Raw genomic sequence first — 17,297 nt, 5'->3', positions numbered from 1 at the left:
TCCAATCCATCATTCTCATCAGGTGAAAATTCCAGTCATATGCCTGTCATCATTGAGGTCCCTGCAGGGTTGACCTTATTCATTTCAAAATCTTTCAATATTTCTTCAACATAATGACTCTGTGTAACCGCTAGATCTTCATCTCAGTATTTGATCTTCATTCTCAGATAAGATTTATCCTGTTCAACTTCTTTTGTCTCAAACCTTTTTCTAATTTTCATTAAAATTCACTCAATTTCACTCTCTTCAGGTCCTGTAATTTGACAGTCATTGATATGTAGTGTCAAGAATAACTTGTAAATTGAATGATAAAGAAATTCACTGTTGTAAGATGAGATCTTGAATCCTAGATTTATCAAGTGTTCTGTTGTAAGGAAATATCATGTTCTTGCTGCCTGTTTCATTCTGTATAAGCTCTGATGTACAAGCCCTACTAATTCACCATGACTGTGCTTGATCCCTGTGAGTAGTTGCATAAATATCATATCATTCTGAGGCAATATCTCATTCAAAAACACAGATACATAGTCAATCAATCTGACTTTTCAACCCCTTGCTGTTGATATAGTGAATAAGCTCTGTGATGTAGGTTCAGACACCACTGCTGCATATGACCTATTATAATGAATATCTTGTTATTGTAGGAATTCTCTAACCACTCAACAAGCTCTAAAGCAGATGGTTTCATCCTTGTTATTCAACTTCCAATCATACACTCATTTGTCTGTAAGAATGTTCATTTCCAGGGCCTTTTCAACAACAATATATGTCTTCTTTCATTCAAAAGTTTCCACTTCCTTCCTCATTGCCTGGTGTCAATGTTCTCAGTCATGGCTTCTTTTAGCCTCTGTCAGTGTGGTTGAACAGTCATTAAGAACACTGAGTACAGAATCTTCATCATTCACAGGGTTATTCATATCATCATTAACAAGTTCTGTCTCATCATCTAGTAGATACATCGGTTCCAGCGCACTGTTCATATCACCATCAGCAAGCATCTTTAAAACATCAGGTTTATTCTTTGCAAGTCTTCTTAGAAGGCAGTGTTGTCATCTCTTCATAGTATCAAGAACATTCAATTTCTCTGGCAGTTTGACTACTTCTCTAATGACATTCACCAGTGCTTCTTCTGTTGTCAATTCTTCATCAAAAACAATATCTCTTACAATCTCAAGCTTTCAGGTTGCAGGGTCCCAGATACAATATTGATGCAGTTCTTAATATTCAACTAATCATCATTGCTTGTCATCAGTTCTATTCACAAGCTTATTGATAATCTTCAGGTTCTTCTTATACATCTTACATTCTCATCTGCGTATTCAATGAGCAGAAGGTTAAACACCTGTTCAAGCTTCAAAAGGGGATAATGAGGTCCCCTCCTGACACCTGTAAATCTTCATTGATGTTGAGAACATGTTGATCATCATAATCACAGCTTGAATAGCTTCATCCCAAAGTTCTCTTGCAAGCCTGCTGTTAAATAGTAAGCTTCTTGTCTTTTCATCTACAATACAATTGACACATTCTGCAGGGCTGTTGGACTGTGGTGTATCAGGTGTAGTAATCTCATATGTGATCCCTTTCCACCGGCAGTAGGTCTTTAATTCATCACTTTTAAATTCATCTTCATCATCCCAGTGTAAAGTCCCAATTCGATATTGAGTAGTGGCCTCAATTTCATTAATAAAGATTATCAAATGCGCAGTGATCTCACTCTTTGACATCATAAGAATAATTCACCTGTATCATGTGGCATCATCTGTAATGCTCATTCAATAATTAGCTCTCTCATGAGTAGAGAGGTTGGTTTCATCATATAGTGTACAGTCACCACCTGCAAGGTTCATGAAGAATCTCATCACAGGTTTGACAGTTCTTGTCATTGATGCAAATGTTGAATGTGTCATTTTTATCTGTACACAGGTCTTGCAGAATGGCAAAGCCCTGTCATTCTTGATTCTAATTCTCAGTTGTGAATCTGCTGCTAATTTAGTGATATTCACAGAATTGAGATGATCAAGCTTTTGATGCCATTATAACATTGTGTGTTCAACAATCTTGATATTCTTATTGAGCAATGCTAGCAGGGGATCTTTTTTCTCTGCAGACTGTAGGATTTTTGCAGGTTCAAATTCATCATTTGGCATTGTGAATCAAATCAAGTCCCTAGTTGTTAATTGTTTTTTCAGAATGTAGATGTCCTTATCACTCAATTTAACAGTAAAACTCAACATCTTGTCAGAAGAGATTAGCAAGATTGAATGAGTGTTCTCATAGGTCAGTTACTTATATGTATAGCCCTGATGTACAAGCTTCTCAAAACTCATAAGATTCATCTCCAGCTTGGGAACATAGTGAATGTTCTGCAGCAGCAGATTCACTTCTTCAACTGGTATATTCACCTTCTCTATAGCTGTTGTGAGAGCTGTTGATCTGTCAGTCATCTTCAATATGATATTAATCTTCTGTGGCACTATCAATATGAGATCCTTGTAAGATGTAGCATGGGCACTGGATTCAGAGTCCAGAACCCAGATATCTTTACCAGTTTGATCAGTAGAATAGACTGTTTCTATTGTATGAAATACTTGCTCAACAACATTATGAACTGACACTGAGCCTGTTTCATTCTTATCCTTATCCTTACCACGGCTAGTAGAGTGTTTTTCAGGAAATTTCAATCAGCAATCTGTTTGAATGTGGTCAATCTTCTGACAATGATAACATGTTTTAATAGCATTATTACTCTTTCTATTCAGCTTGATGGAATCTTTGTTCTTATTCTCAGAGATCTTCTCTTTCTTCTTATCCTTTTTATTCTTTCTGTTGGAATCTTGAGCATTATTTGCAGGATTTTTCATGAATTCAGTACTTGCTTCATTTGCAGCAGAGAGCTGCAAAAGAATATCACAGCACAGACTTATAAAATCATTCTCTAAGAATTGAGTATTATCTTTGTCAATTTGATTCATTCAATTTCTTATGAATGAGGCTCAATCTCTGTTGACTCCTGTAAGCAGTCTGTTGAAAAACATGACATCTGAGATCTCATATTCTAGACAGATATAATCAGTTCTTATGATAATCAGACATTCAATGAAAGTGTGATCTGAGCCTTTTGACTTAGCAGTCATACTAATCAGTTCCTCAAACAGACAGGTTCTGCGGACAGCAGGCCTCTCAGAAAAGTTATCCTCTATGATAGTTCATAGAGCATAAGCAGACAACTTGAATTTCTTGAGTATAGTGAAATGAGCCTTGGCCTGCAGGACAATTGCAGACCATATGTAATTGTATAATCAAAGATTGTGTTCTTTTCAGAAATGTTACATGTCCATGATGACATTCTCATCAAGGTCATTATCTTCAAGAATATCATCAGTTTCAGACTGTTCTGCAGTCAAAAGGATTTCCTCTCTTCACATTGAGTAGTTAATGAATTCAGTGAGAACTATTAGTCTTTTGATGAGTCTTACTTAGCTTCTGAATTCTTCAAGGACTTTCATTATGACAGATGTCTTCTCTTTTCATTGAAGATATTCTGTCAGATCCGCTCTCATCTCATCACTTGCAAGAGTCTCACCCCTACTGGTCTTCATACACTCAACCTCATGCTGAAGTCTCGCAATTTCAAGCCTCATACAAGTCTTCTCACTCACTGAGCTATTGTCATTCCAGTCACTTGAGCCCCCCGCATTGTCTGACATCTCACTGATACCTTCAATCAGGTCTTCATATTCATTGAACTCATCAGACTGTTCTTCTGCAATGATTTTATTCAGCTCAAACACTCTGAGAGCCACCTTCTGATTCATTATTGATATTAGCAGTGATCTGTGATCTTGCATTTACTGCTCTGGTGTTTTCTCATTTCTTAATCTTGAAGGTACATATTCTTTTGTTAAGTCAGGCATCCCCCCAGATCTTAGATTAACCATGGGTTCAATTAATCAATAAAAAATATCTAGGCACATGTAATGATACATGGAGATGTAGTTGGCACATTATTGCGGTTATTCGTTGCTTGTGAAGGGCTTCATAATCTCTTGAAGAATAACATTGTTGTGTTGTAATCTAACTACGCGAGTTACACTAAATGAATAGGTTGGGGTGGCACGTGACTAGAGTAGATGTAGTAATCACCAACATGATAATTATATAATCTGAAGATTGAAAGAGGTCTGCTGAGTGAAGAATTTCTGATACATAAGATTATCTGATAACTGATATTTGATATCACCTGCAAGAGTAAGAGTTCTCTTGCACTTCAAAGAATGATCTTGCTATATTTGAGTGTGAGAGCTGCAGAATATGAAATATGACCTTATTCTCAGACTCAATTGATTTCAAAGGTTCAACTTACAGATTCAATGACATACATATCATATGCAGTTAACTGATAGAAAGAAAATGGTTCATATGATTCTATCAACTGATATGAGAAGAACATTTCACACCTCTGATATAGAAGAGTTAAATCTGCTTACACATTAACAAGCAAAGAGAACAATTTGCAAGATCTTATCTGAAAGCATTCTGTATATCATACAGGACTCAGAAGTGAAGAAAATCAAGATAAAGAATATGTATAAGAACAAGTGTATAAAGAAGCTTCTGAAGAAGTATGAGAAGATCTTCTGAACAGATCTTTCATCAGAATTGCCACCAGAACAAGGATTTGTACATGAGATTGACACAGAGAACACAAAACCAGTCAATCAGAATATGTACTCTCTGTCACAAATGCATTTCAAAGAACAGAAGTGTCAGATCACAGATCTTCTAGAATATGATCTCATACAATTCTCATCAAGCATGTGAGACTTTCCAGTTCTATTCATGAAAAAGATGAATAAGAAGTGACAGATGTATATCAATTACTGAGCACTCAATAAGCTTATAATCAAGAATGAATATTCACTGTCATAAATTCAACAACACTTGAATACAGTTGAAAATGCCTGATATCTATTGAAGATCAATCTTCTCTCAGAATACTGACAGATCTGCATAGATGAACTGTCAGTCCCACGAACTGCATTTAATACATAATAAGAGAAGTTTGAATTCCTGACAATATCATTCAGTCTGACAAATGCATTCATCATCTTTCAAATGATAATGAATATGATTCTTTATAAACAGAATAAAACCTCATGTCTCATATATCTCAATGACATTCTAGTCTTTTCAAACTCATATAATGAACATCTGAAGTATCTCAATGAAGTGCTTATAACTCTGACAGAGTATAACCTCTACATTAAATCAATTAAGTGTGTGTTTGAAATGAAAGAGTTGAAGTTTGTAGAATATGTAGTAAGTGATGACTGTATACATCTTATTCTGAAGAAATTGAATGTCATAGTGAATTAACTGCAGCTGAGAAACATACATCATATACAACAGTTTCTTGAGTTGATCTCATACTACTGCAGATTTATCAAGAATTTCACATAAATATCTGCATCACTCTCAGATCTCTTAAGAGAAACAGATGCAAATCTGTGAAAGAAGAAGTTTTATTCAATTATCTAGAATATTGTGTGTGAAGAGGCTTTTCTCACACTGAGAGAATGTATAATAACATTCTCAGTGCTTATTCAATCAGATTATGATAAATCTTTCTATATTAAGATAGATGCATCTGAATGAGCTATCAGAGGCACTCTTCTACAGATGAGTAAGAACAGCAAGCTGCACTCAGTGATGTACAATGATAGAAAACTATTAAGTGTCAAGCTCAATTACTCAGTGTATGAAAAGAAATTGCTAGTGATTAAGCACACACTGATATTATGAGATAGATATATTGACAACAGACATATAGTAATGATAATTACAGATCACAAAAGTCTCATCTATCTATAATTAATAATAAAATCTTTCAAATGCTTAGCATGTTGAATCTCAGAGTTTTAAGTGTATAATCTTCATATCAAATACTGAAAGAAATCAGACACTGTGATATCTAACACAATCAGTTACAGATCTGATTTCATGAGTGAGAGTTCTACAAATCAGATATAAGAGACATTCACATTAAACATGCTGAGAGAATGTAAGAAATCAGAATAAGTGAACACTATGATCTCTTACTTGAAGAATGACAAGATATTGAATGATAAGCATCTTATAAAAGTAGTAGAAGAGATGCTTCTGAACTTCAAGCTAGAGAAATTGAAAAATGATGTTATGCTTTACTATGATCTAGAATACACAGAAGCTCTCTATCTAGAATCTTCATTTAGACATGACTTGATAGCTCATATGCACAAGGAATTCAGCCACTTAGAAAGCTCTGAACTCATGAGTGTACTTGAATCAAGAGTATACTGGCCAAGCATGGCTGAGAACATTCAGACATACACTCATGAATATCTGAATTATCAGGTTGTGAAAGAATCTAAGAAAGAATTAGAATGCAAGAAAGTATAACATCAGATGAAGTGTATAATATAACTGTTCAAATGATGAAGAGTGAATCTCATAGACATATTATCATGAACATCAAATGAAAATCAATGAATAATCACTGTTATTGATTATGCTACTGACTGGCCAGTCATGAAAGCAGTTTCAGAGATGATAGAGAAGATGATGATGAAGTTTCTATATGATGAGATCTATGTCAACTATGAAATACTGTGTGAGATTCTAACTGATAACAGTGTGAACCTTGTAGAAGAAGCAGTGAGGCATTTTGTAGATCAGTTACAGACAAGACATTGTAGAACAACATCATATCATCTATGAATGAATAAGAAGGTGAAATGCTTGAATGAAATCTTGGGCAATATGCTGACAAAATATCTAGTAAGCAAGCCTACAAGACTATGAAATGAATATCTCGGGCAGGCACTACTGGCCACGCGGATTCGACAGCATGCAGTCATCAAGTGTTCATCATTCTACCTGTTTTATGGATTGCATCCGCGCATCCCAGAGAATGCTTCAGAAAAGGTGAGAGAGAAAGCAGTTGCAGACACAGCAGAAACAGCAGTTACACACACAGCAGTAGCAGTTGCAGACACAACAGTCACAGACATGAAATCAAGATTGAAAGAGATCAGCTATGCACATGCAAAAGCTAATGAGTTACTTCTGAACTGAGCAATTTAATTGAAAAGAATATGAGACTCACTTATTAAGAAATTGAGTCTCAAGATGAGAATGTGAGTTCTTGTACATAATAAGAGTTCTGAGAAGTTTCAATCTAGATGATTTGAGTCATATAAAATACTCAAATCACATTCTCTGAGAATGTATGCATTGAAAGAATCAGAGAGATGAGTCTTACACAACTTAATCAATAGTTTATAACTTATGAAAGCAAAGATGCAAGACTTAAGTGAATTATGATTATCTACAGCACTATTGTCAGTGTTGAAAAAGAAGAGACTTATAATTGAAAAGTCTCACAAAGTAAGAGAAATCATAGATGCTTACAAATCAGATGATCTCACTTATTCTGATCTTTTCACAATTACAAGGAAAGAATGAGAAGAAATGAAGAAATCAGATGAATATCACACTTCAATAAGTGATAAGACTGTAGTCAGTCATATAATAACACACTACAGACAATGAGGGTAATGCAGCAAAGAGTGATCTCAAAGCAGTAGACTTGCACATGAATCAGGTCACAGAAGAAAAAGAAATTCAGAGTTGAATTCAACTGTTTATATCAGTTCAATTGCAGAGATCACAGAGAATGAACTATCTGAAACATTCACAGATGCATGAAATCAAGTCATCTCAACCTCTGAGAATGCTCAGAGATTAGACAAGGTTAGTTTTAATAAGCTATTCACTGTAGTGATCTGAGTGAGTGAAGAGAGACAGTATAATGTACAAGACAGAATTATAAAAGATGAAAGCTGCTGAATCTAGTCACTGAACACTGTATTATATAGAGATTGTGTAAGAGTAGTGACTAGCAGATAGAGAAAAAGTATAAGAAAAGAAATGATGAATTGATCATCAACTGTAAGAATCAGCTGTAAAAGACAAATGTTATCATACACATCTCATTCATTTTCATACATCACATATTTAATCTATTTCCAACATCATATCATCTGAAAAACATCAAAAATAAAAGAAATCTCAAAACTTGAGATTCATAAGAAATTTGAGAATTGCAAGTCACTCTTGTAATAATACTGTACATGTCTCTGATTCCTCTATCACTCTGTGTATAATATTAATGTCATTTATCACAAGATTGACTGAAATGTCAATATAGAAATGCACACACATACATGTAGAGAAATTGAAGAAGAGTGCAGGACCTGCAGAACCAGAAGCCAGAACAGAGAAAATAAAGATAAAAGAAACAGAAGAAGAAGAAGACACAGAATCAGATAAACAATAAAAGTCACTCAGAGCTAAATACTTATAATCTGATGTGCATACAACCTTCTCTGCAGAGAAGAGAGAAGAAGTGATGAGAGAAGCTTGAGAGCAGAAGAGAGTAGTCTTAGCAGTGTTATCATCTTCAATTAAAATGACCTCTGGCATCAGAGTAACTAAGAACTATTATTAGTGTACAAAACTGTAAAAACAGAGATAACAATTACTGAATGAACACCTGCTGATCTTAGAATTGTATATATAATTACAACACATACAAGACTTCTCAGAAAGAGAGAGAGAGACATGAGAGAATACAGGAAGCAGAACATAGCATGTGAATAGCTCATTTTCATAATAACATCTCAGACAAGGTGTACAAGCCTCACACCTGTGAGTGTAAAAGAGTATGACATTCATGTTTCTGTTTCTGAAAACACAGATATCTTTCACCTGCATTACAAAGTCAGATGACAGATGTCAGAGAATAGACTGATATGAATCTATTATTCTGAAGAAATTCATCAGAGCAGATATTTCTATGATATTGAACTTTACAGTTGTGAAAAGCTTCTTGATATCTGTGAATACTATGACTTTATACACAGTAAAACTTATAACAATTTCTTCTAAGAACAGAAAAATCAGCATCAGAAAGAAAAGATGAAAAAGAAAAAGACTTATAATCTTAACACTGTTAAAAGAGAGAGTGATTCTCAGAAATGAATAGACAATTGTCTCATCATGAATATTTAAAATGAATGTAATAATCAGCATCTGTAACTGAACTTCAGATAGTCATGTTATATACTGTCTTTATACAATAAATCATTCTAGAGATCAGCAAGAAGAGTGAGAGTATACACACTGAGAAATGTGATTCACTGAGCCTATGTAACATCTTCTTGAAATGAGAAGAGCTAGTAATGAAGATAGAGACAGTAAAATCAGAAGTAGCAGAAGTAGAGATCACAGGAACAGAGATAGCAGAAGTGGGAGAATCAGACACAGAGACAAGTGTAGAAGATTGAGAAGCAGTAGAAGAGGTAAGAAAGAATGCAGAAGACTCAGTCACACATAACACAGACAATTTCTTTATTATCATATTCTTCAGGTTCTCAATCAATGATTTAATATTGAGTTCACTATCATCAGCAGATGCAGATCTGTCAACATGTGAAGATTTTACATGAATAAAAACAACATATTAGCATCTGCATTTATGCAAAATCATGTCAGAAAACACAATCAGAAACCTGCTGAGAAGAGAAATAATCAAGAACATACAAGGAGATGAAGAGAGTGTATAAGAAGATGAAGAAGATGTGTCATTCATAGTAGTACATTCTGACAATTGTTAGAAGATAAATAAGTCCTGGTCATGTTTCATAACATGTTACACTTACTGCTAATGAACTGCCTGATATAAGCACTACAAGAACACTTATTGTGAGAACAGAGAGCCATCGCCAGAAATGCATACAATGTGATAGATGAACAGATGAAAAGAGTTGAACAGAAGAAGAAGTAGAAATCTTGAATGAGATGATGACATTTGATGATGACAATGATGAAGATGATGATTGAAGAATGAGAAAAGTTAGTGAATGAGTGATATAATATAGTGAAAGTTTCTTTGTGAGAGTGTACATGAAACACTAGCTGAATCAGGAATAGGTCACATAATCACAAAATGCTAGTGATGAGCTAATTCACATGAAGCTAGAGTGTACAACATGATCACATGAGTGTGACTGAATCTGGTGAGAAAGGATGTGATTCGGAAGAATGTATGACTGTTGAATAATAACGCGGCCGCTTTCAAACTACTAGTGTATGAATGTAAAGAGGGCCCTAGCGGCCACTAATTAATTTAGTGTACAAGATTCAATATATAAGAAGCCGGCGTACGCCTGTAATCGTACGCTGGCTTAAGCAACCTTTGAATCACAAATCAGCAGTAGAATCTCTGTTAAACACAATAATTCTATCTGAGAGAGATGAAAAGTGAGACAAATTCATTCTTTATAATATTTCAGTTGAAATCTTTGACTGTGAGAAAGAAATGCTACTTCTCAAAAATGAATTGAAAGAATACAATTCTATTCAACTGAGAAAAGAGTCTGTATAGCTTAATTCAATTGAGTGAAGACAGAGTAGAAGAGATACCTCTGTTTCAGTGTATATAAAGACACTTAAACAATCAAGAATCTCTAAAGTAAGAGTAGCAGGTTTGAAAATGAGAGTTCATGAATACAAAGACTCAAGAATGAATCTCAAAGCTCAAACACAGTGTTTAAACTGTCAAAGATATGAACACTTTGCAATCTCTTGTTTCAGAGACTCAAAATGCACATTCTATGCTAGAGATCACAAAACTAGTGAGCATAAATATGAAACATGCTTAAAAAGAGATGAATTATATCAATATACTCTGCTTAAGTGCTTCAATTGCAAAGAAAAACATGCATCTAGCTCAAAAGAATGTGTATTTACTCTAAGAACTCAGAAGAACTGAAGAAAAGATGAAGCTTAAAGTGAATCTAAAACTGAAGAGAAAAGTCAAGCTAGTAAATCTGTAACTGTAAGCTTAAAAAGAAGAAATTCTTAACTATCTAGATCTTCAAACTTCAATTCTTCAGCTAAGTGTAAATAGAATTTGAATTCTCAAACTTCTGTTAAGATTAGAGAATTGAGAAATGACTCTGATAATAAACTAGATATAATGAAAGTAGTTAAGATTTCTACTTTTTAAAATAGTTATAATCTATTATCTGATAATAGAGATTAGATTCTACTCTATCTCTACTCTCTCTTAGTATGAATATACAACAAAAACAATAAAAAAAGTTTAAAAACTCTTCAAAAATTACATTTATTCAAAATAATGAGAATAGAAACTCAAATTGTATTTATTCTTATCTTCAGATTATATTTAAATAAAAAGTTGACTTTGTACTTCTTCAAGAATCAAACTTTGATACTGAGTAAAAGTACATTATTTCTCATTCAAGCTATTACTACTTTCTTTCTGAAAAATCTGAGATAAAATCAAAAGTAGTGATCTATAGAAGAAAAAGATCAAGATATTAATTTAATTTAAGATTTAATATCATATCTGACTCTGATATTCTAGTGAGTGATATTATAGATAAAGAGAATGAGTTTAATACTATTCAACTTATAAATATCTATAATAAAAAGTCATTGAAAGAAAACAACAATATCTGAACAATTAATAGAGAATTCTTGAATATAACTCTCTTAAAAAACTCTATAATTGTAGAAGACTTTCATGCACATCATCTCTGATGAAACTCAGAGTGCATAAGAGCAGTAAGAGCAGATAAACTGATTGAATAAACTTTTAAGCATTCAATAGATTTAGTTAACAAGTCTGATTAATAAACATTCTTTAGAAAAGATATGAAACAGAAATCTATTATAGATCTAACTTTCATATCACAAAATCTAATTGAAAACAGACTTAGAAACTGATTTATTGATTTAAATGAAACCTCAGAATCAGATCATAAGATCATTCAATTTAATATTAAACTGAGTGAAAAACAAAGAAGTGAAAATCTTCTTCTCTCTAATCAGTATAACTTTGAATAAGCTGATTGACAAGCAGTTGAAGAAAGAGTAAAACAGCTGAAATCTGAAAGAGAGAGTAAGCTCTATTGAAATCAAAGTCAAGATATCTTCAATGAAATACTTAAGAATAGAGGAAAGCTGATTACATCTATTCTTCTAATAAGTATTGAAGAAAATATTTCAAAGAAAAAGTCTTCTGAGTATTTCAAATCTTGATGAAATGAGAATATCACTTCTAAAAGAAAGCAATTAGTCACTGCTAAGAGAGATTGAAAGAATATCTTAATATCTGATGAAGAGTTCAAAGTTATTCAAAATGAATATTTTTCAGATATGAAAAAAGTCAAAACAGATTACTGAAACAAATTTCTTGAAGAAGCATAAGAAAAAGAACTTTTTAAAGCCTTCAACTATACTAAAACAAGAAGTGTAGCAAAGCTTCTCATCTTAGAATATAAATTTCAGAATGAATTGTATACAGCAAACTCTTTTGAGAAAAAATATCAAGCTTTTATAAGAATTCTCTTTCAAAACTCATCACATTTAGAAGAGAAGAATATGTCATTTGATGAATATATTGATGAAAATGACTGGGAATGGCCTGAGCTTACATGTGATGAACTAGAGTCAGTAATATTCTCAAGTTCAATTAAAACTGCTGCAGGGCCTGATTCAATTAATCATTTAATTATTCAAAACACATATTTCTACTTGAAGAATGAATATTTTGAGCTATTTTTCAATCTCTTAAAAAATGATTATTATTCTGAATACTGAAGAGAAGCTACTGAAGTAATCCTTGCAAAACCTAATAGAAAAGCTTCAATTTCTAAGTTATATAGAGTAATATCTCTGTTGAACTGATTGAGAAAAGTTCTAGAAAAGATAATAGCTACTAGATTATCTTTTATAAGCTCTATTAGTGATTCTCTTCTATTTAATGAATAAATGAAAGATAGAAAACAATGTTCTGCAATTGACACTGTTCTCTCAGTTATTCATGATATTCAAGTAGCAAAGCATGAAGGCCTGGTCTCAACTGCAGTTTTTATTGACATAAAAGATGTATTTAATCATGTTTCAAAGTCTAAGATAATTCAAACTTTAAAGATGTTAAAACTATCACTTTCTCTAATAAAATGAATTAATTATTTCATATCTAAAAGAATTATACAACTATTCTTTGATGAAAGAAAACATGATAAAACTGAGATAGAAATAGAAGTATTATAAGAATCTTCAATCTCATCTGTTTTATTTGCAATATACACTGCATATCTATTCAAGAATAGAGAGATGAAAATAGTGAGATCTTCAAGTTATATAGATGATATTGATCTACTCTACAGTTTAAAGACAATTAAAGAGAATTTATAAGTAATTGAGAAAGCAGTAAAGAAAATCTTTGTCAGAGTAGATATCAATCTAATTAAATTTAATATGAATAAACTGAGTTAATTCACTTTTTTTCCAGATTTAATGAGAAAGAACTAAGTCTAACTCTTTTAAATAAAGAGATTAAACTCAGTTTGAATGTCAAATGACTAGAAGTATGATTAAACTCTAAGTTGAATTTTAAATATCATATTCAACAAAGAATCATCATCTTCAAAGAAAATGCCTTCTCAACTGTACAGACTATGCTCTCTGATTAAAAATCAATTGTCTTCTTTAAATGTTGAAAAAGTTGATCATGAGAAGTTATCTCTCTGGAGAAAAAAGCTTGAATCTCTTATAGACTTACAAATAAGTGAACTATCAAAAGAGAAAGAATATGAACAGCATTTGAAGAGAATTTCTACAATCAATATAAAAGACTCTATTCTGATTTATTCAGATGGCTCAAAAAATGAGAACTTGAATAGATTAGGCGCAGGCATTGCTTATACTGAAGATAATATTAATTTTATCTCAGATTTCTGAAATCTAGGCTCTGAATGTGAAGTCTTTGATGCTGAACTATTTGCAATAGTGAAAGCTTTCAAACTCATTGAAATAAAATCTCATAAAAGAGGAAATTGTTTGAAAGAGGCATGAATATTCTCTGATAGTCAAGCTGCTTTAAAAAGACTTAGAAATAGTCAGATTTATAATAATCAAATGAATCTTGAACTGATCTTAAACTCTGTTTTAAAAATTCAAAAGAGAAGAATATCAAAGCTGAGAATTCATCTGCACTGGGTTCCTGCTTATATGAATATTCATGACAATGAATTGACTGATTCAGCTGCAAAAAAGGGTGCAGAATTAAGCAGATCTATTCAAAAAATTGTGTTCTGGTCTTTTATAAAGAGAAAAATAAAAGAATCTTGTTTAGACAAGTGAAATGAAAGCTGGCAGAAACAAAAGAAGAGTATACATTATTCAAGATTTGAAACAAAACTCAAGTGAAAATCTTGTTCAATTAAATGTAAAAAGAAAATATTCTCATCTATAATACAGCTGAAACTAGGACATGGCTATTTCAAATCTTATATACAAAGATTTGATGATAGATTTGACTCAATAGAATGCTCATTCTGCAATATAAATGAGAATCCTGAGCACATTATAATGCACTGTGCATTATACAATAGTCTCAGAGCCAGATTGAAAGAGAAGTATGATCTAAATCAATTAAATATGAGATTCTTATTCTTAACTGAGACAGGAATTAAATACTTAATAGACTTTCTATCAGAAACTCAAGCAGCTATAAGAAAATGACTAAATTCAGAATTATCTGAATATGAAGAGGAGGAAATCAATCAGATATAGTCTGTTAAAACAGCTATACACTCTCTTTTAATAATTTGTTTTGTTATAGTCTCTCTTTACTTTATCTTTTTTCATATCTTTTCCTTTCAATTTCTTTCTATCTATCTATTTAATGTGTCTATCTTTGAGACTGTGTTCTTTCTCTCTTTTCTTTTGTCATGATATTGTCAAATGATTTCAAAGTATCAAAAGATGTTAAAACACTGTAATTTGTAAACAGTTTTCATATTCTGGGCTGGAATTTTCTGATTTTGCATATCTGAAATTGATGAATGTACAATAGTTAACTTTACAGACATAGAAAAAACCCTGAGAACTAAAGTTCTCAGGTAGATGTCATAGTCTCTGACTGCATACATCTATAATTGAAGAATAATAATAATAATAATAACAAAGAATCATCAAGGCAGAGAGACTACTGAATAGTATAATCAGACTATTAAATACTGAGAGAGGTCTATCTTTTCAGACTATGAGACAGTTATATATAATCTGTATTATCTCAGTAGCTGATTATGAAGTTCAAATTTAATGAAACAATCAAGATAACTTTACTGAACTGTTTCAAAGTCTATAAAACAGAGCTTTGAGAAGAATTCTGAGAGTATTCAAATCATCTTCTATTAAAGCAATGAAAATTGAAGCTTCAATTTCATCTTCTGCTATTTAATTTGAAAAGGCCTGTATGAACTATACTCTGAGAGTCATGAAGATGAGCTCAAATCATATAATCAGAGAAAGAGTCTCTTCTTCATTTTCATCAGTTAACTCAGGAAATGAACTGAATTGAAATAGATTTCTTGATTGAAATAAGAATATTGCTTTAAAGAAAATACTCTCTCAACTGTATAGACTATATTCACTCATTAAGAATCAATTTTCTTCATTAAGTGTTGAGAAAATTGATCATGAGAAGATATCTCTCTGAAGAGAAAAGCTGGAATCTCTCATAGACTTATAAATAAGTGAACTATCAAAAGAGAGAGAATATGAACAGTATTTAAAGAAGATCTCTATAATCAATATAAAAGACTCTATTCTGATTTACTCAGATGACTTAAAAAATGAGAATTTGAATAGAATAGATGCAGGCATTGCTTATACTGAAGATAGTATCAATTTTATGTCAGATTTCTGAAATTGAATCTGTGAATCTGAAGTCTTTCACACTGAACTACTTATAATAGTGAAAGCTTTCAAACTTATTGAAATAAAATCTCATAAAAGAGAGAATAGTTTGAAAGAGGCATGAATATTCTCTGATAGTTAAGCTGCTTTAAAAAGACTTAGAAATAGTTAGATTCATAATAATCAAATGAATCTTAAACTGATCTTAAACTCTGTTTTAAAAATTCAAAAGAGAAGAATATCAAAGCTGATAATTCATCTGCACTGAGTTCCTGCTCATATGAATATTCATGGCAATGAATTGACTGATTCAGCTGCAAAAAAAGGTTCAGAACTAAGCAGATCTATTCAAAAAATTGTGTTCTAGTCTTTTATAAAGAGAAAAAAAAAAGAATCTTGTTTAGATAAGTGAAATGAAAGCTGATAGAAACAAAAGAAGAGTATACATTATTCAAGATTTGAGATAAAATCAAAGTGAAAATCTTGTTCAATTAAAAGTAAAAAGAAAATATTCTTATTCATAATTCAGCTAAAACTAGAACATGGTTATTTCAAATTCTATATACAAAGATTTGATTATAGATTTGATTCAACAGAGTGCTCATTCTGTAATACAAATGAAAATCCTGAGCATATTGTAATACATTGTGCATTATACAATAGTCTCAGAGTCAGATTAAAGAAGAAGTATGATTTAAATCAATTAAATATGAGATTCTTATTCTCAACTGAGACAGGAATTCAATACTTAATAGACTTTCTATCAGAAACTCAAGCAGCTATAAGAAAATAACTCAATTCAGAAGTATCTGAATATGAAGAGGTGAAAATTGATTAGATATAGTCTGTTAACACAGCTATACACTATCTTTTAATAATTTTATTTTGTTATAGTTTCTCTTTACTGTACTTGTTTCTTTCTGTTCTTTTCTATCTATCTATTTAATGTGTCTATCTTTAAGACTATGTTCTCTTTTCCTTTATCATGATATTTTCAAATAATTTCAAAGTATCAGAAGGTGTTGAAATACTGTAATTTATAAACAGTTTTTGTATTCTGAGCTGGAATTTTCTGATTTTGTATATCTGAAATTGATAAGTGTATAATAGTTGACTCTATAGATATAGAAAAAACCCTGAGAACTAAAGGTTCTCAGGTAGATGTTATAGTCTCTGACTGCATACATCTATAATTGAAGAATAATAATAATAATAATAATCAATAGAAATTTTCATCTTATATAAGTAACATTATCTGTAATTATCATTGCAAGCTTCTTGTCAGTATAAGATATATCATTGTCAGTTTCAAGAGTCTCATTATCACTGAAAATATTCACTCAAATCTTCAAAGTCTTGCAGATGACATGATATGATGTGAAATTCTTATATAATATATGTTTTTATTTAGTCTTAATACATGTGACACAATGATAATTTTTTCAGACTGATAATAATAA

The 17,297-nt window shown here is 31.8% G+C and overlaps 1 protein-coding gene across 1 annotated transcript; it reads right to left on the bottom strand.

The window, feature by feature from the left end:
* Positions 1–3,527: 3,527 nt before the first annotated feature.
* BDCG_17329 (uncharacterized protein) lies at positions 3,528–3,815 on the bottom strand (the record flags this gene model as incomplete). Its single annotated transcript, XM_045426470.1, has 1 exon — positions 3,528–3,815. One exon carries the CDS (start codon positions 3,813–3,815, stop codon positions 3,528–3,530), a length of 288 nt encoding a protein of 95 aa, XP_045281714.1.
* Between the last annotated feature and the right edge of the window lie 13,482 nt (positions 3,816–17,297).

Source organism: Blastomyces dermatitidis (genome assembly GCF_000003525.1).
Source record: "Blastomyces dermatitidis ER-3 genomic scaffold supercont1.6, whole genome shotgun sequence".
NCBI classification, from domain to species: domain Eukaryota; kingdom Fungi; phylum Ascomycota; class Eurotiomycetes; order Onygenales; family Ajellomycetaceae; genus Blastomyces; species Blastomyces dermatitidis.
Note: the sequence above shows the minus strand (reverse complement) of the source record. Positions and strands in the feature narration are given on the sequence as shown.